The following is a 24,643-nucleotide window of genomic DNA, read 5'->3' on the forward strand; positions in this document are numbered from 1 at the left end:
TATGCGGTATTTGCTTCCCAGAAGAAATACAATGATTAACTTTGTCTGACATCGGTCTGAGGCAAGAAAAGTTTCCCCAACGGGGTACTTAGCTTTAAAGAAGACTTCGGTTTCCAATTTTTCGTAAATTCAGGAGCTGGCCGACCGGCACTTGCGAACTGCTTCTGCTTCGGGCACGCGCGGCAAAAAAGACTGAAGAATATGGCGTCGGCCGTGTCTTATATACCCGTGTCGCACTGACGTCAGGAAAGAAGGGACAACAACCGACGCCGGACCTAGACTTTGGAATTCGGCCGACCGAGGGACCGCCTGACGGCAGAGAACCCATATGCGATTACTGCAGCTGTATGCACGATGAACATCATGTGAACTACATCGGACTGCACAGCTAGAAAGAACTGAAGATGACACCGGATGCCTTTCTTACAGCCTGACATCCAGATGGTCATAAAGTCTGTCAGCTTGGGATGATGCTAAGACTCTGGAAATTAGGCCGGTCACGTGCTTCTGCACTGCAGGAAATCCTCAACGACTAGTACTGCAAACAGTGACTACGACCACTACTAGGGTAAGCCACAAAGCTTTTGGAACCAGGTCCTGAATTGAATCCAACATGCACGATGAGAGCTGGAAAAGAAATTAAGGCAATATGAGAGGACACTTAGTAAAACTGATGCATATCTGATCACTGATTTTTAAGATGGCACACAGTCCCTGGATACAGACTGTTAAGTTAAAATTCTACAAGCCTGGTTACAAGCTTCTACAAAGAAAAGGTCTGCAAGAAATAAGCTGTAGGCTTGCACTCAAAGCAGTGCCATTTGCTTCTAATTAACTATAGCAAAGAATAAACATTATTATAGTCAGTAAACAACCTTACAAATTTTGATCACAGTATGTTGTACTCTTATAGATGAATGTGTTTACTCTGTTGACATTCAATCAAAACGTTTCTTACACCAACAATGCCATAAACTGTCATCAAATGAACAATGAACATCAAAAATAACAGAAAATACTCTTGAAAATAAGAATACCAGCAATGTAACACATCAAGTTCTGTAGTGGCTAAACAGAAACTAGCTCTGCATAAATATAAAAGGCAAAGTTTCTTAAGCTCTCTGAAAGATGGACTATCTGTAACACTGATTTAAAAAGAGAACTGTGTTTACAGACTCATTTGCAGTACATTTTACGAAGTATTTACTTTTATATGAATTCAGTACATCACATTTTAATTTGCATATCCTCTCTCTCTTCCCTCCCCAAAATAATCACTTAAACACTCTTAATAAACATTCTGTCACTTAGCTAAGGCATACTAACCTACTTTTCAAGAATAAAATTAAAGCTCATTCGCTGTAACTGCCCGTCTTGTACCAGTCAGTAAGGGGGGGGGGGGCCACGTCTTCCTACATTAATTCAAAACAAACACCCATTTTAAACATTTCTTTATTTCACTACGTACTATAATAGTGTAAGAAAAGGATTATTTTATAAGGTGGATCTGGTAAGCCATTATATTTAAAAGCTACTGGCTAAGCAATTTAACTTTTACTTTTTGCCAGTAGAAATATTACCCCTGATTTTTATTCAAAAGCTCAAAAAAATGTTTCAGTACATTACACTTCATTACATTTCAAGAATGCAAACTAATATAGTTTGAATTCAGGCAGTACGATTCCCAGCCTGTTATAAAACAAACCCCTGGATGAGGCAGGGAATGTTCATAAAAACTACATTTTTCACGTCTTCCTCCTCATACTAAAATATCTTACAGCAACCAGTAGCTTTGAAGATGTAGGTTAGCCTTCTGGTTATATTTTCAGGATCAGTCTGAACTGAAGCATGAGAGAACAGATCCTATGAAATCACACGTGCACAGATGCACGCGCACACACACAGTGCCTGCACTGGCACGCTCACACAATCTTCTCATTTACGGAGCAATTAAAAACAAACTTATTTCAAATAAGCCCTAAAAAGTCAGATTCTCCTAGAAAAAGTTTAGCTTAGGAGCAATTTTCTGGAACACACTTCAGTCAAGAGGTCCTTGAAAAATTAGTCGAATGTAACCTTGTTCCCCAGTCAGTTGGTGTCCACAAAATGGGCAAGCTGCATGGAAAGTATGTGTACCATGAGGAAGAGGAATCTGGGACCAGTAGGAGGCTGTTTTTTCAGAAGAAACATGCCCACAAGGACTAAATGCATGAGTTGGAGGCCCAGCATCAACGTAAAATGCAGCTTCACATCCAAGCCACAAAGGAACATATGGTCCTACTGTCCGACACATAGGACATTCTCTGTCCTTTCCATCTCTTTCTTCTTTGTTTCCCCAATTGTGAAAGCCATGAACGTGACCACAGTTCAGATACACCCAAGGCTGTTTCTCATCAACAACATCTTTTCTCTTCATGCTGGGAAAGGCCAGTGTGTTAAATCCTACAGGACACTGAGGTCTGGCAGCATTAATTTCCTGCCTCAAAGCTTCCAAGTGTTTTACTGTTGGTGTGTGTGAAAGGCCTTCTGCAGTACGCCACAGCAGTGTTGCACCACAGAGATCGACAAGAGAGCCATCTTGCAGTTCATTGGATTCTATTTCTACCTGCAGAGAAAAAGAACAGAAAAAAAAATAGTTTACCTGCAAGGTCAGTTCAAACTATCTGTAGATGACAAGTAAATATTTGCACTGAAATCAAACCAAAATTTAGATATTCACTATCTATCTAACAGCTGCTTGCCTGATTTCAAGAATAAGACAGAAAAAAAAAAAAAAAAAAAAAAAAAAACAGAACTATCCAGTATGGACGATGCAACAAATAAAGCATCCTGATGTGGAGCAGAATGAGGATTAATGAGGAAATGTTGGTTATATGAGCAATGTTTTCACCCTAGTTTCCAACAGTGTCTGTGCTTCTCATTCTGTCAATGGATCCCCCCTCCCCAGATTTTGGACAATAATCAGATGCATAGGTTCATAGGTGTGTACTAGGCTAATTGCCCTGGAACCTTTACAAATCTAGCCCGTAGGATTACCCTGGCATCGTGCCACCCAACCTTAGTTCCTCGTGCCTCTGTAGAGTAGAGACACCAGAGTTATCCCTGGGATGAATTTTCTGTTTCTCATCCACTCATCAAGATTCCTCTTGAAGAGGGCCAGTGAGGTGCTCTGCTTGACATGTATGGGAAGTCTATTCCATAGCTTGGGCAGTCTCTGGGTTTTGAACTTGTCCCTCCAGGATGTTCTGTTGATTGTGGTAATGAGGTTGAGGTCTCTGGAGCGTGTGGTGCGGAGGGATTGGGATTTATTTAGATGTAACATTTCTAACAGAGCTGGGTCAGACATGGCTTGGTAAGTCAAGCAGAGATCGCCTCTAAATAGGCGATATGAGACAAAGAATAGTTGGGAGTTTTTTGAGTCTGTCCATAGAGGACAAATGTTTAAGGCCTAGGATCCTCTTTGTGAGGTACTTTTGTGGCCTCTCCAGTTGTTGCAGGTGTCTAGTGAGGTACATGCCAAATGAGGTAATGTACTCTATGATTGGACTAAAGAGGGAAGAGTACAGGGAGACGATGACCTATTTCTTCCTGGATGAAAACCCTTAGCAATGAGATGTGCCACACAGAAGGACTTTCTGACCACAGTGGCAATGTGGTGGTCAAAAGAGAGGTTGGCGTCAACCTGTGTTCCTAGATCTCTTATAACGCCTTCAGTGGACTGCCATTGATGTGGTAATTCAAGGGAACTGGGTTTTTCCCAAGGGGGATGACGACATTTTCTGACATCGAGCTTAATGCCATGGTTCTGGCACCAGTCAGTGGTCTCATTGAGGCCTTTCTGTAGGATGTCAACATCACTTATGGAGTTAATAGCTCCAAACTTGCAATTGTCTGCGAACTTTGTCAGCCACAGTCCCTTCGTGATGGCCTGGACTTCAGAGAAGGAGAGAACCCAAGACCAAACCCTGTGGGACTCCAATCGTGACTGGTTGACAGTTTGACAGAGTCAGCTACTTTCACACTGTGGGTTCCCACCTGTGAGCCAGTTTGCAACCCACCTAGTGATATAGGGGTTGATGCCTACCTTAGTGAGTTTTTCTACGATTCCCGAGGAGGAATGGTATCAAAGCCCTTGGCCAGATCAAGGTAGGCTGTATGAACCACCTTGCCTTTATCCACAGCTCTGGTGACGGCCTCAAAGAAGTTGAGCAAGTTCAGCAGGCATGATCTATCCTTCACAAAAAGTACAGTTGTGTACACTTACCATAAATGTAGATGTAGGAGTGTATTCACTGTTGCAGTCATCACACTTGGGTCATCTGCCTGCAGGTAGCCCTCAGTCGGCCCGAATACCAGAGTCTTGGGATTTCTGCATTGGATGCTGTCGCCTTCTTCCATGACGTCAGGTCATCAGGGGTATAAAACATGCAACCGACAACATTACATCAGTTTTTCTTGCCCAAGATGTCAGGAGCCCCCAAAATAGGAAGCTATTACATGGTGAGGAACACCTCCAGTAAAAGGTAAATACCCCTGCCATAAAAGACGGCCATAAAGAGGCTAGGTAGAAAGGATAGAGAAAGCCAGGGGGCTGGAGGGAGGGAAAACAGGACTGCAACAGTAAATACAATCTAACATCTACATTTATGGTAAGTGTACACAACTGTACTATGTTCTTCATGTTTCACCGTTGCAGTCATCACACTTGGGTTGATTCCCAAAGCTGAGGAAGGGTGGAGGCAGTCAAGAAGTGTTAGGGCTGGCTAACAGGCCTTGTAAGACTGCTGTAGCAAATCCAGCTCTTGATTTAGAAAAAATAGGTAAGTGGTAATGCTTGGTGAAGGTGTGTACAGAACTCCAGGTTGTAGCTTCCAGGGTGTCCCTGGTAGGGACTCCCCTGAGAAATGCTGTAGCGGGTGAAGCAGCTCTAGCGGAATGAGTTCTAATCCCCTGAGGGGTAGGTTTTCCATGGTGCTTGTAGCAGAAATGGGTGCAGTGTGCTATCTGTTTGGAAATGGCCTGCTTTGAAATGGCCTTGCCCTCTGCCTCTGTAGCAAAGCTGACTAGCAGCTGGACAGATTTTCTGAAAGGGTTAGTCCTGTCAAGGTAGAACCTGAGCTGTCTGTGCATGTCCAAGGAGTGCAGGATCCTTTCCCCTTTATTCTGAGGGTTAGGGAAAAAGGCTGGAAAATAGGTTGGTTTAAAGCCACACCGGATACCACCTTGGGCATAAAGGATGGGTTAGTCCTGAGGGAAACCCTATCAGCATGGAAAATAATGAAGGGCTCCACCGCCATTAGTGCCTGTGACTCAGACAGTCTTCTTGCTGAAGTAATAGCTGGATGTAAGGCTGTTTTCCAAGAGAAGAATTTTAACTCTGCTGAAGCAGCAGGTTCAAAAGGGGGAAGCGAGAGCTTCTCCAGTACAAAGTTAAGGTCCCAGGCCAGGGTGGGAGCTCTCCTAAGGGGCCTTAAATTGTTAGCGCCTCTCAGGAATTGTTTGACGAGAGGGTGAGAAAAGAGAGGTGGCTCAGTATTATAATGAGCTGAGATGGCAGAGGCATGACTCAATGGAACAGAAGGATAGGCCTCTGTGGAGCAGCTCTGCCAGGTAATCAAGGATTTGAGGTAAGGTGGGCACAGCTATATCCTTTCCTTGAGACTGACTCCAAGAACAATATCTTTTCCACTTTTCAGCATTGGATTTCCTAGTACTAGGCCTTCTGGCCTCAAAGATTACGTCCAGCACCTGTTTGCTGAGGGACGCTGGTGGTATATTCAGAGGATAAGCCAGGCTGCAAGATTTAGGGTTTGCAGCTGTGGATGCAAAATATGTCCTCCTGCTGAGACAGCAGGGAAGGTGTCTGATGTAGGTGCCAGGGTGGCACTGCTGTCAGACTGCGTAGGAGTGGGTACCAGTGCTGGCGTGGCCAGTCTGGTGCAATAAAGATTGTCCTTGGCCTGTTTGATCTTGAGTAGTACTTTTGAGAGGAGGGGCAGAGGAGGAAAGGCAAAATAAATTGAGAGGTTTTCCCATGTAAAGGATAAGGCATTCACCTTCCAGGCTCTGCTGTGAGGGTTCCTGGTGCAAAATTTGCTCAACTGGCGGTTTTGGGGGGGGGGGGGGCAAAAAGGTCCACCTCCAGTGTTCTCCAACTCTGGGTTAGAAGTTTGAATGAGTTGGGTTCCAGTTTCCACTCGTGAGGGTCCAGTAGATTTCTGCTGGTCATCTGCCAGTGAATTTTGCTTGCCTGGCAGGAATTGAGCTTGTAGGTGCACTTGGTTGTTCAAGGCTGTGTTCCACAGGGCCATTGCTAACCTGCAGAGCGAGTAAGAATGAGTTTCCCCCTTGCTTGTTTATGTACCACATAACTGTGGTGTTGTCTGTCTTTATCAGGAGCGGTCCTGGAAGGATAAGATATTTGAAGGCTGTCAGAGCATTCTGTACAGCTAGCATCTCTTTTTGATTGATGTGCAGGGGAATTTGTTCTGGGCTCCATTTGCCTTGAATGCATTTGCCTGCTATGTGTGCCCCCCATGCATAGTCTGATGCGTCTGTTGTCAGGGTTTGGGCGGCGAGGTGTTGAGTGAAAGGAAGTCCCTTGTTGTGGTTGCATGCTTCTGCCCACCAAAGGAACTCTGCCCTTAGACAAGGTATGATAGGAATCACTGTTTCCAGGTTCTGAGAATGTTGCCACCAGAGAATTTTTAAGTACCATTGAAGTTTCCTCATATGCAGTCTTGCATATGGAATTAGCAGAATGCATGAGGCCATGAACCCTAGGGCTTGCAGATAGCTGAGTTTTGGTGGCCATTAGTTTGAAATAGTTTGTCAAATGGACCTGCTTTTCTGGAGTGAGGAATGCCATCTGGGAAGTTGTGTTCAAGCTTGCGCCCAGGAATACAATTTGTTGGCTGGGCACCAGTGTGATTTATTTTTATTGATGGTCTATCCCAGTGAAGTTAGAAGTCTTTTTGCAAATGCCAGGTGTTGAAGTAGCAATTTCTGACTGCCTGCCTGAATCAGACAACGTCCAAGTATGGGTAAATTTGAATACTTCTCTGCTTGCAGTATGCAATGGCTGGAGCCAGGCACTTTGTGAATACTCTTAGCGCAGTAGATAAGCCAAAGGGAAGTGCAGAGAACTGATGCTGCATACAGTCTGCCGATATTTCCTGCAAGACACCCTTATGGGGATGTGCAGATAAGCTTCTTTTAAGTCTAGGGTGACTAACCAGGCATCCTTGGCTAGCACAGGAAAAAAGCTGTTGCAGTGTAAGCATTTTGAATTTTGGGACCACCAGAAAGGTGATCAGAATTGACAGATCCAGGACAGGGCGCCAAGAGCTTTCTTTTCTGGGCACCAGGGACAGTCTGGAGTAGAAACCCTGCCCCCTTTGTTCTACTGGAACAGGTTGAATAGACCTGATTTGGAGAAAGGAAAGTACTTGCTTTTGAGCCTCTGCCCACTGGTTTGGAGGAAGATCTGGCAACCTGCTTGGGGTTGGCAGTGAGTGGAAGTAGAATCTGTATCCGTGGGATACAATGTTTACAACCCATTGGTCCTGAGTAATGGGCATCCAGTTTTTTGCATGAAAAGCGAGTTTTCCTCCTAGGGGTGCAAGTACTTGGGCATGGCTGGGAAGGATAACTGAAAAGTCATTGTGAACTTTTTCCATAAGGGGGTGGCTTACCACTCCCTGTGTTTGAGGTGTGTGGGAACACTCCATTGTTTAGATCTCTGCATACCCTGAGACTGTAGTCTTGGTGGTCTGTTTCCCCTGGGTTTGGACTGAGAAGGCCTGGGAGGGACTGGAAAGGACCATTTTTGTGAAGGCCAATGTCTACTGAATCTAGGTGGCTGCACATATAAGAAATCTTTGACAGTTTTTGCATGGATTTAGCTTTTTCTTTCATCTTTTTAAGAACTTCTGCTGCCTTTTGTGCCAAATGATCCTGATTTAATGGGGCATCTAGTAATTTTGCTTTGACATGGTCTGGAAAGACTTGTTCCTTCAGCCAAGCATGCCTTCTCAGTACAGACCCAGTGACAGAAGCTCTGGTAAAAACCCGCAGACAAAGAGATGCAACTATAGATGTCTCAGCTGGCCTATGAGCCAAAGAACTAAACTGTTAGCCATAAACAGTAACAGCTGCACCATCCAGTAAGGTTAGTCTCTGCCACTAACTTCTGCCTAAATGACACATGGATGCCTCTCTAGAATAGCATACCAGATCTTGCCAATCCATCATACCTCAGATGAACTGTAAAGCTGCTTAACGTAATATGCCAAATGCAAAAAAAGCAAGACACATTTGTGCTGTATAAGGTGGTCACTGATATGACCCTTCTATTTGAGGCCTTGGCTAGCTATATAGTCTTACCAATCACAATTTATGTATTTAGTTAAAATGTGTTAATTGCCATCTGAGGAAGTCTGCACACCCATACTGATGCAAGCGACAACGTAACAAGCTGGCAAGGTAAGAATACATGTTTCAGTAGTTCGCCAGTCTGCCCAAAGCCATGAAGTGATAACTTTTTCTGAAAAACAAATAATGCAGATCTGAATGAAAGTTGTGTACTTACAACCTTAACAATACAGCCGGATGAGCAGGTCCATCCTTGTTGATATCAAGACTAATCTGAGGTCCAATGGAAATCACTTATTCATAACTGTCACAGAGAAACCAGGACTACTTCAGAACACAGTCCACTGTTCTGAGGAGCTTCTTTCCCCACTGTTGTACAACTGTGGAGCTGGTTCATGCAAGATCAGAAGGTGCAGAGAGCTTGCTCCCCCCCACAAGAAAACAACCAACAAAACAAAAACTGCTTTTACTTTATGCTCTTTCACCAAAAGACAGACTTTTGATCAGCTGTGACTGCCAAAGTGATTTCTAAGCAAGCACATTCCAATACTTCAAAGTGGAACTGAATGTACATGCAATTACTGTGGCCCCAAAGGAAGACCAAGGCCTGGATATCGCATTCAGCCTACATGGTACAGCCTACATGGTTTTGCAAAAGTTATTCAGTGAAGACCACATGGCTGTTACATAAATATCCTCCAAGGCTTGACTGAATGAAAGTAATTACAGCAGCTGTCTTAGGTACAAAGAAAGGACAGTTATGTAATGACATCCTGTTCTTAAGGAAGAGCAGTTAAGGAAGCTGGGCAAACAGAGCTTCCGGCTTAGAAACCCTTTCAATGAAATGAGACAACCACAGGAGTGTGTTTTCTGGGATGAGAAAATGGTAGATAATCTAACAGATCACAGCTGCTGTATTCACAAAGGGGACTCATCTGGCAGAATACCAGTACATCTGGCTAGTCTGTTGAGCTAAACTGTACTGGCCAGCTGCCCTTCGCATAAGCAGATGTGCTAACAGGGATGTATGTCTCTGTAAAACAAAAAAGCTTTTCAGACCTCTCTGAAAGATCTCCTGGAGCAGAAGTCTTCAGGTGAAGATTCAGACTGGAGATAAACAGATTTGGGAATTCCCCACTGGTAGATTACGTGGCAGAATGCCTTTCAGTGTAGCATCCACTCATGAAGGTCTATCCCAGACCAGCTGAAGTATTTTATAATTATGAATAACCAAGAGTATTATATTACTAAAACTTTAGAAAGTACTCTTAACAGCAAAGTCAACACAGGAATGGAGAAGGGAAATTTTGCCATCTGTGATAACTGCAAAATATGGGTATACAAAATGGGCAAGATTGGGCTGGAATTTACTGGAGAAAACTGGAAAATGAAACAAGTACTGGGAGAAAATAACTAGAGGGGGAAAGTAACAGAGTGAGGTGAGGCTAAGAAGAAGCTTGCACTGCAGGTTAGAGTTTGCCTTCCCTAACAGAAACTGATACAGTACAGGCAAAGAGATAGGAGAGCAGAGCTAGTAGTCTCTCGAACTGAAGCTGCTGTTAAAAAATGTATAATTAATCGGACATATAAAATGTATAAGAATCAGAGGAGATCAGAAAAGATTGGGGAGACTGGAAAATCAATTTACAAAGGAATAATGTGAGGACATGCACACTACATACTGCCAGTATACAATAAAGTCCAGAAGGCTTTGGATTTTCGCTTGGAAGTGTTTGCTTAAGTGCTTTTTTTACCCCAAGCGGAAATCAAATTTTTCCTCTGGTAAATAAATGCTGGAGGTGTGATGGGAAAGATACACAAAACAGGTTTTATACTTTTATAACCATTTAATCCTGGAGGCAGATGTGCTTTGAAATGTAAAATCCATTTTAATTAACTGGGAACATGTTTTTTTGGGAGTGTTAATGGGTTGGCAGATTTTAAAACTACCTTACAGATCAATCTGCCAGAAATATTGGGGGAGCAAATTGTTGTAACTAAGGAAATGATTCAAGCTGGGACTCAGGATCTCAATAGTCTAACTACCATAAAAAGTACAGTTTTGTACCTACCATAAATGTAGATGTTCGAGTGTTCACACTGCTGCAGTCATCACACTTGAGATTTTCAAATCGAATTTCAGACCGAAGTCTTCAATAAAGCTAAGTACCCCGTTGGGGAACCTTTTCTTGCCTCAGTCCGATGTCAGAAAAAGTTAATAATTGCATGTCTTGTGGGAAGCAAATACCTCATAAGGATTTTCACTCTTATTGTATCCCAACAAACGAACTATTAAACGTCGGTTTGATTTCGCCAGACATTATTTTGGTAGAAAATTTAATTATACCATGGCGTCGGAGCAACCGACGACCGGGATGCATAAAAAGCGCAAAGATAAGGACAGGCAGCCGAGACCCAAACCAGATACCGAGGCCTCTGCTAGGCCAGTCGCCGGTTCTCCAGTTTTCAGTGAGGCGCCTACGCAGCCCCTGACGACCACTGATTTAGAACCCCAGCCTGCATCCGACTCCCAAGCGGAGATTACAGGGCCTCCAGAGCCTTTATCTTTAGGCCCTTCCGACTCCATGGCTGAAGGGGATTCCGGTGCAGTTGAAAGGCCGTCAGTTGCTGAAAGTGTCTTCAGACAGACTACTCTTACTATTAAATCCTATGCAAAACTGAAAACTCCATTAAAAGTAAGGAAGCCTGTACAGCAGTCTCCAGTGCAAGGCCCCATGCCTAAGAAACAGATGCTTAAGATGGCCGAAGACTTAATTACCCTAATCAGGGGTTCCCATCCCCCACCTGACAGAAGGCCTAGACAGGAGGAGGACTACGCTTCCTCTGACCAGGTTTCCATTTCCTCAGATTCTTCTGAGGAACAGGAGTACTCTTTTTCCCCCTTATGAAGACTCTGATGCTGAAGAGTCTATTCCTTCAGCATCTCCCCCAGAAGACTACTCTTTTGGGGAAACTTTACATACCATGTGGGAACAACCATGAGGGAACATTTCCACTGGGAAGGCCAGACAACCTGTGATGTCGTGGTCTGGGCCTAGGCCAGGGATACAATAAGAGTGAAAATCCTTATGAGGTATTTGCTTCCCACAAGAAATGCAATTATTAACTTTTTCTGACATCGGACTGAGGCAAGAAAAGGTTCCCCAACGGGGTACTTAGCTTTATTGAAGACTTCGGTCTGAAATTTGATTTGAAAATCTCAAGTGTGATGACTGCAGCAGTGTAACACGATGAACATCTTTAAGTTTAAACCTATTGGCTGCCAAAAAGAAAACTGCAAAACAATGGAAATCAAATCTAAACCAACTGCAATTGAAGTATTGAACACTGTTAATGAGATAAAAAAATGGAAGCAAATCACTTAGAAATAAGTGGAATTTGTGGGAAAAACACATGCAGAATAACATTCAGGAGGAAAAGATGGGCTTAACAGAAGGCAGGAATTATGCAATAAATACATACAAAACAGAATGTACAACAATTTTTATAATGAAAGCACATACGCATTCACAATGTACAATGCATGAATAAACATTATTATGGTTTCTTTTCTTTTTCGTTAAGCATGCTTATGTCTTAAGTGATAATTTTTCTGCTCTGAAGGAATTTAAGTTTCCTGAAAAAATAGGATGTGTTAATTGCTATGGGAATGATCTTATTCCTCGGTTTCATACCACATAACAGTGGTGTTGTTTCATCACTAAGAGTTCCTGGACACCAAACATGATCAAATGTTTTCAGGGCACTTCTAAGAGCCATCATCTCTTTTATGTTGGTGTGTCTGTGCTTTGGTACCTAGATTCCTTGCACCTTGGTCCCCAGAGAAACAGCAACCCCAATCAACATAGAAGGCACCTGTGGCTACTGTCTGAAAAGGGATGAGTGGAGAGAAAGGGATCCCTGAAATGGATGCGACTTGTCTGGCCCAACAAATGGGGGTAACTTCATAAAGCTGGAGTTGGAAAAGGACAGAGGGGTAAAAGTGTTGAGCCCAAATTGATTTAAGAAACCAATGGTCTTTCTCATGTGAGGTCTAGCATGTGAAATCATAAGGATAGAAGGGGCATAAAAACTTGGAATTCTCAAAAAATCTCTTGCAGTGACATTAGTTCCCCTCCTGGCCGACAGTCTCACCCATAAATACAATCATACATATGGCTTCCAGAAGACATCACAGAAGTACCAATCTGTGAGTTCTAAAGTCAGATAACTTTTTCGGTTCAGATGCAACCCAGCTCAAAAAGATTCAGAGTGTTTGTGGACACTATTAGGCAGCCGTCTAGATAAGAGAATGCATGTCTAGGAAGTCTGCAATGGGCCATCACTGGAGCAAGGCTTTTGGCAAAGACTCCAGGGGCAGAAGAAAGTCTAAAGAGTAAAGTAGTAAACTGATAAAGATTTTTATGCCTTGGGTTGCATTACTTGCACTTTTTATGAACGGAAATAAGTAAGTAGGCCTATTTTGGGTCTAGAGTGACCAGAATGGCTTGAATGGACACAGAGAAGAGAGTCAACATTTTATTGAAATGTTTTTATCAACATTTTGAATTCTGTAATGAGAAGAAAAATGTTTAGCTTGGATAGGGCTAGTACTGGCCTCAGATTTCCCTCTTTCCTAGAGACCAGGAACGTTTTGAGTAAAATCCTTGCCACCATTGCCCTCGGCACACTTGCTCTACAGCACCTTGAAGCAATACATTTGCAATAACTTAAGGCATGAGATGAGGATGGTCTTTTGGTGGCTCTGGAATACTTGAAGTAATAGTAGGGGATGCCAAATGGAGTTTGTAACCATGCTCCAAGATGCTTATAACCACAGTCTGACTATTGACTGTTATCCAAGAAGGCATAGAGAAAAATTCCCTGCAATTTTAACAGGATGTCTGCTTTGGGGAGGGGAAGGAGGGCACAAATAGCAGGAACAGGCAGTTTTTTTTTCTTTGGGACTTGGATCACTGGGACCCATTAAGATCTTTTTTTTTGTGGAATCCCCTGCCACTGCCTTTTGAACTGTTCTTTCCTTAGCTTTCTACTGGCCAGACCTGAAGTGCATACAGAAAATGGACATGTGTTGTACATGGCTTAATCATCTGAAATCCAGGAAATGGAGACAAGAAAAGTTGTTTAACTCACTGCAAGAGTTTTCTATGCTATTCTTATTTTTTTAAAACTTTAGCAGAATTGTTACCAAATAAAACCTCATCTATACAGGTATTTAACAATTGAGCTTTCACATCCTCTAGACAGTACTGAAGTCTTATCAAAACATGCCTTCTCATAACTGCAGCAGCTGCAGCCTCCAGGGAGACAGTATCCACTGCATCGTAGCCATATTTAATACTGTAGTTTAAATACATATGTTTGCACCCTATGTTTATGTTTGACAGTATGCACCCTACGCTTATGTTTGATAATATTGTTACTGGGCAAATGAGTAGAGTGGCATGTTCCAATACAAAAGATGATGCTACGCTTATACAACTACAGAATACATCATCTGATTTTATTCAGAGAGGACATCAACCCTCTAAAATTCAAACTATACATAATAAAATAGTTGAACAACATACAAGTGCATATAAACCATTTTTTTCTGTTCAAGATATGCCTCCGAATAATTTTAAAATTAATAAGGATTATAAAATTAATACAGGTTATAGATGTATGTTAACTTATGGTTACAATACTAAAAAAATACAGAATTTAATTAGAAATACTGGCCTATGGTTGAACAAGTACCAGAACTTAGCATTAATCTGGACAGTACCATGAAATTTGGATATAGGAGAAATAAAAATGTAAAAAATCATTTAAATAAGGAGAAGGTTAAGACCCTTCATAAACCCACATATGCAAGTGTGGAATGAGAAAATGCCACAGATGTGTGTACTGTGAACACATACATGGGTGACACTATAATACATCCTATTTTGCAAAATGAATTTGCTTTAAGATCTTCTGGAACATGTGACACTACGAATGCTATTTATTACGCTAAGTGTGTCTCTTGTCAAGCCTACTATGTTGGCAAGACGAACAAAGTTTAAAGAATGAATTGGAAGTCACTTGCCAGAAATATCAAGGAAAATACCTACTAATGCACTATACAAACATATTAATGCAACAGATGCTGCACATAGTTTTAAATTTTGCATGCTGCAAGTGATTAATGCTAGCATTAGAGGAGGTGACGATTAACTATACTTAGCAGGCAGAATTAAAATGGATTTTACATTTCAAAGCACATCTGCCTCCAGGATTAAATGGTTACAAAAGTATAAAATCTGTTTTATGTGAGTTAAGGTATGAGGTATGTGGTCCTTTAAGTTGACAGAGTCTTATAAATTTGATTTTAAGTCATGTGATTTTACTCTCATAAAAGATTTTACCATTGCAGTTTTATTATGCCTGATGAAGCATTACACAAAAGTCTTACTTGCAACCTTTATTCGTTTTTATCTGTTTCTTGAAACATTAAAGGTCTTTTACGGATTTTACTTGTGGTTCCAATGGACTTTATTGTTTTGCTATTCTGTTGCTAATTCTGATAACATTCCTCACCACAGTTTCCATGTCATTTCCTGTCGGTCCTTCCCCTGAAAAACAGGCTTTGGATCTTAAGTCAAGTGGCTTTGCTACATAGCCCTTTCATCTCATCTCCTGGATACACAGGATGTCCAGCCTCTCTCTTATCATCATGCCAATAACTTCCAAGCTGAATCCTGTCAGTGAACCTACACTGAGTGCAGTAATCCTTAGTTCCTAGGATTACATGAAGTTACTAGGTTATTGGCCCTGAGCCCCTTATAAGCCTAGCCAAGAGTTTAGCCCATACATAGACAAATCAGCACCCGATGCCCCTTGTCCAGCAGGGACACGGGTGGAATTCCAGGGATGTATTTTCTATTTCCCATTCAGTTATCCAGGTTGCGGTTAAAAAGGGGTAAAGAGGTAGTCTGACTGACGTGAAGAGGAAGTCTATTCCATACATGGGGGAGGGGGTCTCTGGGACACATCTGTCTTGCCAACAAGTCCTATTGATGACACAAACCAGGCTGAGGCCACGTGTGCGGGTTACTAGAGTTCATGCTTAGCAGTGACTGGTTTTACATCCAGCTTTCACTCTAAGGGATAATCCAAACCAGGCAACTCGACACTGGCCAGATAGCTTGCTGGCCCAGGGGTGCCAGGTCTTATTGGTGGGCAAACATGAGACATCTTTTCCCCTAATAGGGACTGTTCTTTGTACTGCTACCTATGACGTCATTAAAATTTCTGGGCAAGTGTGAGCTGGAAATACAGAGTATGTTTTTGAAAGGGGGTGGAACCCTACTGAGACATAGGAAGACTATGTAAACTCCACACAAGTAATGACAAGAGGTCACAACCGAACCTTGTACCTTGTGCATGAAAATCCCTTACTACTGCATTACTAGCATAATGGATAAGTCTGTACTGAGTAGCTACTGCTGAGGCCTTCAGGTCTACTGAACCCCTGCATCAACACAAAGATCAGTGCTGAAGTAACCACTGATGCTAAGGGTATGGGCACCAATGCAGCATCAATCAGAAGTAACAGTTATAAAAAAATAAATACATAATAAAAAAAAGCCCACACCCTAGCATAAAAATAGCAAAAAAAGGGAGCGGACGGAGGGTGTGGTTAACTGCAATAGTGACATATTTTAATACAGTACAGTTGTGTAAAATCTTACATAACAGTAGATGCCCTTCTCTACAATCTTGCAGTATTTTTCAAGTAGGGATCTCCTACCAAGGATAGTCCAATGTCCGGCCAGTATACAAAAGCCTTTCGACCTTGCATGAGCCGCTCATCACATGTATGCTCCCCATACAGGACGCAAGGCATAAAGGTGATATATGGACACAGTTACGCATAACAGAATTGTCCCAGAAAAGAGGTCTCCATATGACAAAAAGATCAAAAACATCTAGGAGGAGAAAATGGAAAAGTGAGACTCTCTGCTAGGAGGGGAGCTTAAATAAAATCAAAAGGAAAAAAGGGGGAGGAAGGAGGGAGCGAATACTGCAAAAGTGTAAAGTACATCTACTGTTATGGTAAGATTTTACACAACTGCACTGTGTCCTTCTATACATACCTCCCAACTGTCTAGATTTTTGCCTCATATTTTTGGTATGCTCCTCATAAAAATCTGAGCAAATAACTGAGGACTGAAGTCACTAAATAACATACATTTGAGTTTCAGAATTCATATCCTTCAGAAAATGCATTATAACAAATCTGGTAATCCGAGCAACTTTCTAAGTTTACAAGAGCAATATTTAAAATCTATCCATAGTTTTGGGCCTCTGACCCCTCATTACTTTAGGCTTTGCCCAGATTTGTTGCGTTAAGAAGTCGAGAGGTATGCTTCTATATCACTGCTGCATTATTCTTCACAGTAGGAAATGGTACAAAAAGCTCAAGAAAAAGGATTGGGAGGTGGAAGGCTGGAAAGAGCCCTCAACAAACCCATGTAGAATGGCTCGAGCAAAACTTGCTCTAGCCCTATAAACCATATCCATTTTATAATGCTTAGTAGAGGTATGCGCTGAAGACCAAGTAGCAGCTTCAAGGATGGAACTGGTGTACAATATACACTGCCTGAAGAGTTAACCGATGACTGACAGATCCCAGGCCTGAAGAGAGAAAGTACAGTTTTGTACCTACCATAAATGTAGATGTCCGATAGATATGCAACTGCAGTCCTGACATATGGGTTGTCCTGCCTCAGGCAGCCCTTCGGTCGCCGGATTCCAAAGTCTGGGTCCGGCGTCAGCTGATGTCGCCTCTTCCCCGACGTCAGAGTGGCTGGGGTATAAAAGCATCAGCCGACGCCATCTTCTTCAGTGTTTCTTGCCCCAGATGCCAGGTGCCCTTTAAGGAAGGCTACATTTAGAGAATGGATAAAAATTCCAGACATGCACAACAGTAATAAACAGATACACCATAACAGATATCCCCAGCTAATTTGAAAAAGGGGGAGTGGTCCCTAAAAAAGAGAATTACAGAGGGGTAGGAGGGAGGGAAAACCTGACTGCAGTTGCATATCTATCGGACATCTACATTTATGGTAGGTACAAAACTGTACTATGTCCTTCAAGAATGCAACTGCAGTCCTGACATATGGGTTGAATACCATAGCCAAGCTGGGGGTGGTAGGATCTAAGATAAGGATGGTGTAGCTAAAATGCCCTGCAGGACTGCAGAAGCAAAGCCTGCTCAGGATCTGGAATATAAAGGCAGGTTGTAATGTTTGGAAAATGTATGCACGGAGCTCCATGTAGCAGCTTCTAGAATGTCCTTTGCTGCCACCCCTCTTAGAAAGGCTGTGGAGGTGGCTGTAGCTCTGGTGGAGTGTGGCCTGATATTGGCTGGCACACCTTTTCCATGGAAAGAGTAGCAGAATCTGAAGCAGTTTCCAATCCATTTTGAAATTGTTTGTTTGGAAATTGCCTTTCCTTGTACTCCAGCAGCGTAAGCAACAAATAGTTGGTCAGACTTTGTTGGCCTTTGTTCTGTCCAAGTAGTAGCGCAATTGCCTGTGTATGTCCAAAGTGTGCAGAAGCTTTTCTCCTTTATTTTGAGGATTGGGAAAGAAAGTAGGCAGGTGAATTGTTTGATTTAGAGAAACCCTGGATATCACTTTTGGCATGAATGAAGGACTGGTTCTTAAAGAGACTCTGTCCTGATAGAAAATGAGAAATGGAGGTACTGCCATGAGGGTCTGTATCTCCGAGACTCTTCTTGCTGAAGTAATTGCCAACAGGAAAACTGTTTTCCAGGAGAGAAATTGCAATTCTGAAGATGCTGCTGGCTCAAAAGGAGGAAGAGTTAATTTTTCCAAGGCAGTTGAGGTCCCATGCAGGCACTGGTGGTTTTCTTGGAGGTTTAATATTCTTTATCCCTCTTAGAAACTGTCTTAGCAAAGGATGTGAAAACACAGGTGGATCACAGTTGTATTTTGCCGAAATTGCTGAAGCGTGTATTTTTATGGAAGAATATGAAAGGCCATTGTGAAGCATTTCTGCCAAGTATTCTAGTATCTGTGGGATGCTCATTACTGATGCATCCTGACCCTTGTTGGCATTCCAGATGTTGAATCTCTTCCATTTGGCTGAATAAGATTTTCTGGTGGAAGGCCTGCGTGCTTCCAGTAAGATCTCGAACTATTTTGGAGAGAGAGAGATATGGGAAGAAGTCATGGAACCCTCCAAGCTGTCAGTTGCAATGTTTGCAGGTTGGGATGAACAGTCCTTTAATTGTGCTGAGTTATAAGCAGAGGCCATTGAGGCAGGAGCCACGGCTTGGTGCGAGTTATGCTCCTTAGTAATGGATACCAGTGCTGTCTTGGCCAGTCTGAAGCTATCAAAATGCCTTTCGGTTGTTCTGCTTTGATCTTCAGTAACACCTTGGTCATTAATGGTAGAGGTGGAAATGCATAGATTGTTAGAGAATTCCAGCTGAAGGAGAGAGCATCCATTTTCCAGGCTTGAGGATGGTGTGTCCTTGAGCAGAACTTCTTCAGATGATGATAGAGGTGCGAGGCAAAGAGATCTATGTCCGGCCTTCCCCATGCAGGAGTTATTTGTGAAAAAATGTCTGGATGCAACATCCATTCGTGCGGGTCCATAATGTTTCTGCTTAGACTGTCCGCCAGAACATTGTCCTTGCCTGGGACAAACTGGGATTGCAACTGTATGTTCAGTTTCAGGGACTTTTCCCAAAGAGTCATTGTTAGTCTGCAGAGGGGGTAAGAATGGGTGCCTCCCTGTTTGTTTATGTACCACATAACAGTGGTGTTGTCTGTCTTTATTAGCAGATGACCTTGCTGAAGAAATTTTCCGAAGGCCTCGATTGCATGAATCACTGCCAACATCTCTTTTGATTGATGTGCAGATGCAATTCTCGGGTGCCCATTGCCCTTGAATGCATCTGCCCTCCATGTGCGCCCCCCATCCATGATCTGAGGCGTCTGTTGTAATGGTTTGGCTTGCCTGAGGTTTGTTGAAAGACATGCCTTTGTTTAGCTGGCTTGCTTGTGCCCACCACAAAAATTCCTTTTGTAGACATGGAATGAGTGGAATAATTGCTTCTAAGTTGTGGCTGTGTTGAGACCATAAACTTTTTAGGTACCATTGTAGTTTTCTCATGTGTAGTCTTGCCAGTGGAATCAGAAGAATGCAAGATGCCATGAAACCCAGGGCCTGCAGGATTTTCCTTGCAGTCATCTGGGTGTGCTTTGCTAGGCTTTTGAAGTAATCTGGTAATTGTTCTTGTTTTTCTTCTGTGAGGAAAGCCATCTGTGAGTTTGTGTCCAGTTTGGCTCCTAGAAAAATTATTTGTTGGGATGGCAGTAGTCTTGATTTTTGAATGTTGATTGTGTATCCCAAAGCCTGTAGTAAGTGAATGACATAGTCCAAGTTTCTTATCAAGGCTTGCTTGCTGTCCGCTTGTATAAGGCAGTCGTCCAGGTAAGGGTATATTTGTATCCCCTGAAGTCTGCAATGTGCAATTACGGATGCCAGGCATTTCGTGAATACTCTGGGCGCAGTAGATAAGCCAAAAGGCAATGCTGAGAATTGATAATGCTCTGACCCTGCAAGAAATCTGAGGTATCTTCTGCAGCTGTGTCTGATTAGGACATGCAGGTATGCCTCCTTGAGGTCCAGAGTAACCAGCCAAGACCCCTTGCTCAGCATGGGAAGGAGTTGCTGTAACGTCAGCATTTTGAATTTTGGCACAATGAGAAAAGTGTTTAGAGCGGACAAGTCCAGTATAGGTCTCCATTGCTTTTCTTTTCTTGGAACAAGGAACAGTCTTGAGTAGAATCCCTGGCCTTGTTCCTGAGGAGGAACCTTTTCTATTGCTTTGATTTGTAGCAGCTTTGAAACTTGTATGAGTGCCTCTGCCCTTTGATTTTGTGGCAGGTTTGGCATGCCTTGTCTTGTTGGTAAGGTATGGAAGTGGAACCTGTAACCTTTGTCTATTATGTCCAAAATCCATTTGTCCTTTGTAAAAACGTGCCAATTTTGTGAAAATAAAGATAATTTTCCGCCTAAAGGTGCTTCTCTTTGAGCCTTGGTCGGCGGTGTCAAAGTCACGTCATTGTGATTGTCCCTGCGGAGCAGTAGAAAGTACAGTTTTGTACCTACCATAAATGTAGATGTCCGAACTGGATAGCATCTGCAGTCATAACAAATGGACTTCTAAAAAGCTAAGTACCCCGTTGGGTTGTCCTGTTGTCAGGCAGCCCTTCGGTCGTCCGGATTCCAAAGTCTGGGTCCGGCTTCGGCTGATGTCGCACTTCACCCGACGTCATCTCTGCTGGTCTTCGGGTATAAAGGCATCAGCCGACGCCATTTTCCTCAGTGTTTCTTGCCCCAGATGCCAGTTGCCCTCTTGGAAAGCTAAATTTTGGATAAATGCCAATGTTTCCAAAAAAAGGTAGAAGGCAAACACAAAAAATAAGCATGTATGTACATATATACAAACAAATACACCATAAGAGACTCCCCCCCCCAGCTAGCTATTAGAAGGGTAAATACCCTAGGAGTACCACAGAGGGGAAGGAGGATGGGTAATCCTGACTGCAGATGCTATCCAGTTCGGACATCTACATTTATGGTAGGTACAAAACTGTACTATGTCCTTCATGGATGCATCTGCAGTCATAACAAATGGGTAGAATACCATAGCCAACCTAGGGGTGGAGGAAGAAAAAATTATGGTGTAGTTAGGATCCCTTGCAGTACAGCAGTGGCAAACCCTGCTCGGGATCTAGAGTATAGAGATAAATTATAATGCTTGGCAAATGTATGCACGGAGGTCCAAGTAGCCGCCTCAATAATGTCCTTGGTTGCCATTCCTCGTAAGAAAGCTGTGGTAGTGGCTGTAGCCCTTGTAGAGTGAGGTCTTATGTTCTGTGGAATTGGTTTTCCATGGTAGGAGTAACAGAAGCGTATGCAATTTCCTATCCATTTGGAGATTGTCTGTTTGGAAATTGCTTTTCCTTCCCTTCCTGTAGCATAGGCTACTAAAAGCTGGTCAGTTTTTCTGTTACCTTTGGTTCTGTCCAGGTAGTAGCGTAACTGCCTATGTACATCCAAGGTATGCAGCAGTCTTTCCCCCCTGTTCTGTGGATTGGGAAAGAAGGTAGGTAGGTGGATTGCCTGGTTTAAAGACACTCTGGATACCACCTTAGGCATAAATGTAGGATTAGTTCTCATGGACACCCTATCTTGATGGAAGATTAGGAAGGGTTGCACTGCCATTAAGGCCTGTAGTTCCGAAACCCTCCTTGCTGAAGTAATTGCCAGTAGGAAAGCAGTTTTCCATGATAGGTGTTGTAGATCTGCTGTTGCTGCTGGTTCAAACGGAGGGAGTGTCAACTTTTCTAGCACAAAGTTCAAGTCCCATGCTGGTAATGGTGGTTTCCTAGGAGGTTTTACATTCTTGATCCCTCTGAGGAACTGCCTGAGTAGAGGATGCGAAAAGACAGGTGGATCGAAGCTGTATTCTGCTGAAATAGCTGATGCATGTATCTTGATGGAGGAATAGGACAGGCCTGTATGTAGAAGCTCTGCCAAGTACTCCAGGATGTTAGCAATATCTATGTTCGACACATCTTTTCCTCTTTCAGAACTCCAAATGACAAACCTTTTCCATTTTCCTGCATAGTTCCTTCTTGTTGAAGGTCTGCGGGCTTCAAGGATAATGTCTTTAACCCTTTGGGATAGGTCTGGGTTAGTTGCTGCTATGTGATGTTCCAGGCTGTCAGTTGCAATGTTTTTAGGTTTGGATGCATGATGTTGTAGTTGTTCTGAGTTAACATCAAAGGCATCAGGGGTATTGACCACATTCTCCCCAGAGACATGCTCCTCAGCAATGGGTACCAGTGTTGTCTTGGCCAATTCGGGGCTATCAGGATTATCCTTGGACGTTCCTCTTTGATTTTCAGTAGCACCTTGTGCATCAAGGGAAGAGGTGGAAATGCATATGCTGTCAGGCCTTTCCAACTGAAGGATAGAGAGTCCACCTTCCATGCAAGTGGGTGGTATGTCCTTGTGCAGAATTTTTTGAGCTGGTGATTGAGTGGGGATGCGAATAGGTCTATTTGTGGCATTCCCCATTTCTTTGTGATGGCCTTGAAGATGTCCGGGTGTAGCATCCATTCGTGAGCATCCGAGGTGGTTCTGCTTAACATGTCTGCTAGGGTGTTCTCTTTTCCCGGCACAAATATTGCCTGTAACTGGATGTTGTAGCTCAGAGCCAGATTCCAAAGGTCCAGAGTCATTCTGCATAGGGGGTATGAATGAGTGCCTCCCTGTTTGTTGATGTACCACATGACTGTGGTGTTGTCTGTCCTTATCATTAAATGGCCTTCTTTGAGGAATGGTCTGAATTTCTGGATTGCTAGTTTTACTGCCTGCATTTCTTTTTGGTTTATGTGCAGGTGCAGCTGGTCTTGAGTCCACAATCCTTGTATGCATTTGTCCAACATGTGCGCCCCCCAGCCTAGGTCTGAGGCGTCCGTTGTGATGGTTTGGCTTGCTTGAAAGTTGTAGCCTGGGTTTGCCTGGCATGCTTGAGCCCACCATAGGAACTCCTGTTTTAGGCATGGGATTAGTGGGATTTCGGTTTCTAAGCTGTGCCTGTGTTGAGACCATAAATTCTTTAGGTACCACTGTAGCTTTCTCATATGCAGTCTGGCATGTGGGACCAAGATTATGCATGATGCCATGAAGCCCAAGGCCTGCAGAACTTTTCTTGCTGTTAGTTTGTTCTGCTTTGTTAATGCCAAGAAGTAAAGAGGGAGTTCTTTTTGTTTTTCTGCAGTTAGGAATGCCATCTGTTTTACTGTGTCCAATTCCGCACCCAAGAATGTTCTTGTTTGGGATGGTATCAGCCTTGACTTTTGTAAATTGACTGTGTATCCCAGGGCTTGTAGTAAGCAAATGACCCTTTGTAAATCTGTTATCAGCTTGCTTTTGTTGTCCGCTTGTAACAGGCAGTCGTCCAGGTATGGATAAATTTGGATTCCCTGTAGTCTGCAGTGAGCGATTACTGATGCCAGGCATTTTGTGAATACTCTGGGCGCAGTAGATAAGCCAAAGGGCAATGCTGAGAATTGATAATGCTCTGATCCTGCAAGAAATCTGAGGTATCTTCTGCAATTTGGTCGTATGGGGACGTGCAGGTATGCCTCCTTGAGATCTAGAGTTACCAGCCAACACTCCTTGCCCAGCATGGGAAGAAGTTGCTGTAGGGTCAGCATTTTGAATTTTGGGACAATGATGTATGTGTTTAAGACGGACAGGTCGAGAATAGGTCTCCAACTTTTCTCTTTTCTTGGTACTAGGAAGAGTCTGGAGTAGAATCCTTTGCCCTGTTCTGTTATTGGTACTCTTTCCACAGCTCTCATCTTTACTAATTCCGCTATCTGCTGTAGAGCTTCTGTTTTTTGATTTTGAGGTAGGTTTGGCATTCCTCTTTTTACTGGTAAGGTGTGGAAGTGGAACCTGTAGCCTTGGTCTATGGTTTGCAAAATCCACTTGTCTTTTGTGATATAGTGCCAATTTTTCGAAAATAAGGCTAACTTTCCGCCTAAAGGTGCTGCTATTTGCTCCCTGGTAGGCGGTGTCAGAGCCAAGTCACTGTGATTGTCCTGTTGCAGTGGCAGTGGTTGTGTCTGTGCCTCGGTTATTGCCTTGCCACTGTCGTCCTCTGTAGGCACCTCCTCTGGATTGATTTCTGCCTCTAGAGCGTCTATTCCTGCCTCTTTGGGATTTTGAGGAGTCTGGAAAGGACCAATTTTTGGCAGGCCAGTTCCTGCTAAACCTTGGGGGCTGAACCTGTAAGAAATCTAACTGTTTGTACAGATTTTGCCTTCTCTTCCATTTTCTTCATTACTTGCTGAGCAGGTATACCAAATAGACTGGCCTTATCCATAGGAGCATCTAACAGCTTTGCTTTAACATGATCTGGTAAGACCTGTTCTTTCAACCATGCATGCCTTCTTATCACTGTGCCAGTCATGGCTGATCTAAATGAAGCCTCCAGTGCATCATAGCCACATTTTAAAGAATGGTTACTAACCTGTTGGATGTTATTCACCATTTCTAATACATATTTCTTATCTAAGGAGTCATCAGAGGATAGTTTTTTAGTTAACTGATCAAGCATAAACTCTTGGTATTGGATCATATGAAACTGACAGTTTAAAGC

At 43.0% G+C, this 24,643-nt stretch overlaps 1 protein-coding gene across 1 annotated transcript in view; it reads right to left on the reverse strand.

The window, feature by feature from the left end:
• Positions 1 to 902: 902 nt before the first annotated feature.
• The window catches only part of PELI1 (pellino E3 ubiquitin protein ligase 1), a 259,696-nt gene continuing 235,955 nt past the window's right edge, over positions 903 to 24,643 (reverse strand). The window contains exon 6 of the mRNA XM_044055562.1: positions 903 to 2,605. Coding sequence (XP_043911497.1) covers positions 2,039 to 2,605 — 567 coding nt within the window. The 3' untranslated portion in view covers positions 903 to 2,038. The remainder of the gene's footprint in view (positions 2,606 to 24,643) is intronic.

Source organism: Protopterus annectens, chromosome 1.part2 (assembly GCF_019279795.1).
Source record: "Protopterus annectens isolate FY-2018-M chromosome 1.part2, PAN1.0, whole genome shotgun sequence".
Classification (NCBI taxonomy): Eukaryota; Metazoa; Chordata; order Ceratodontiformes; family Protopteridae; genus Protopterus; species Protopterus annectens.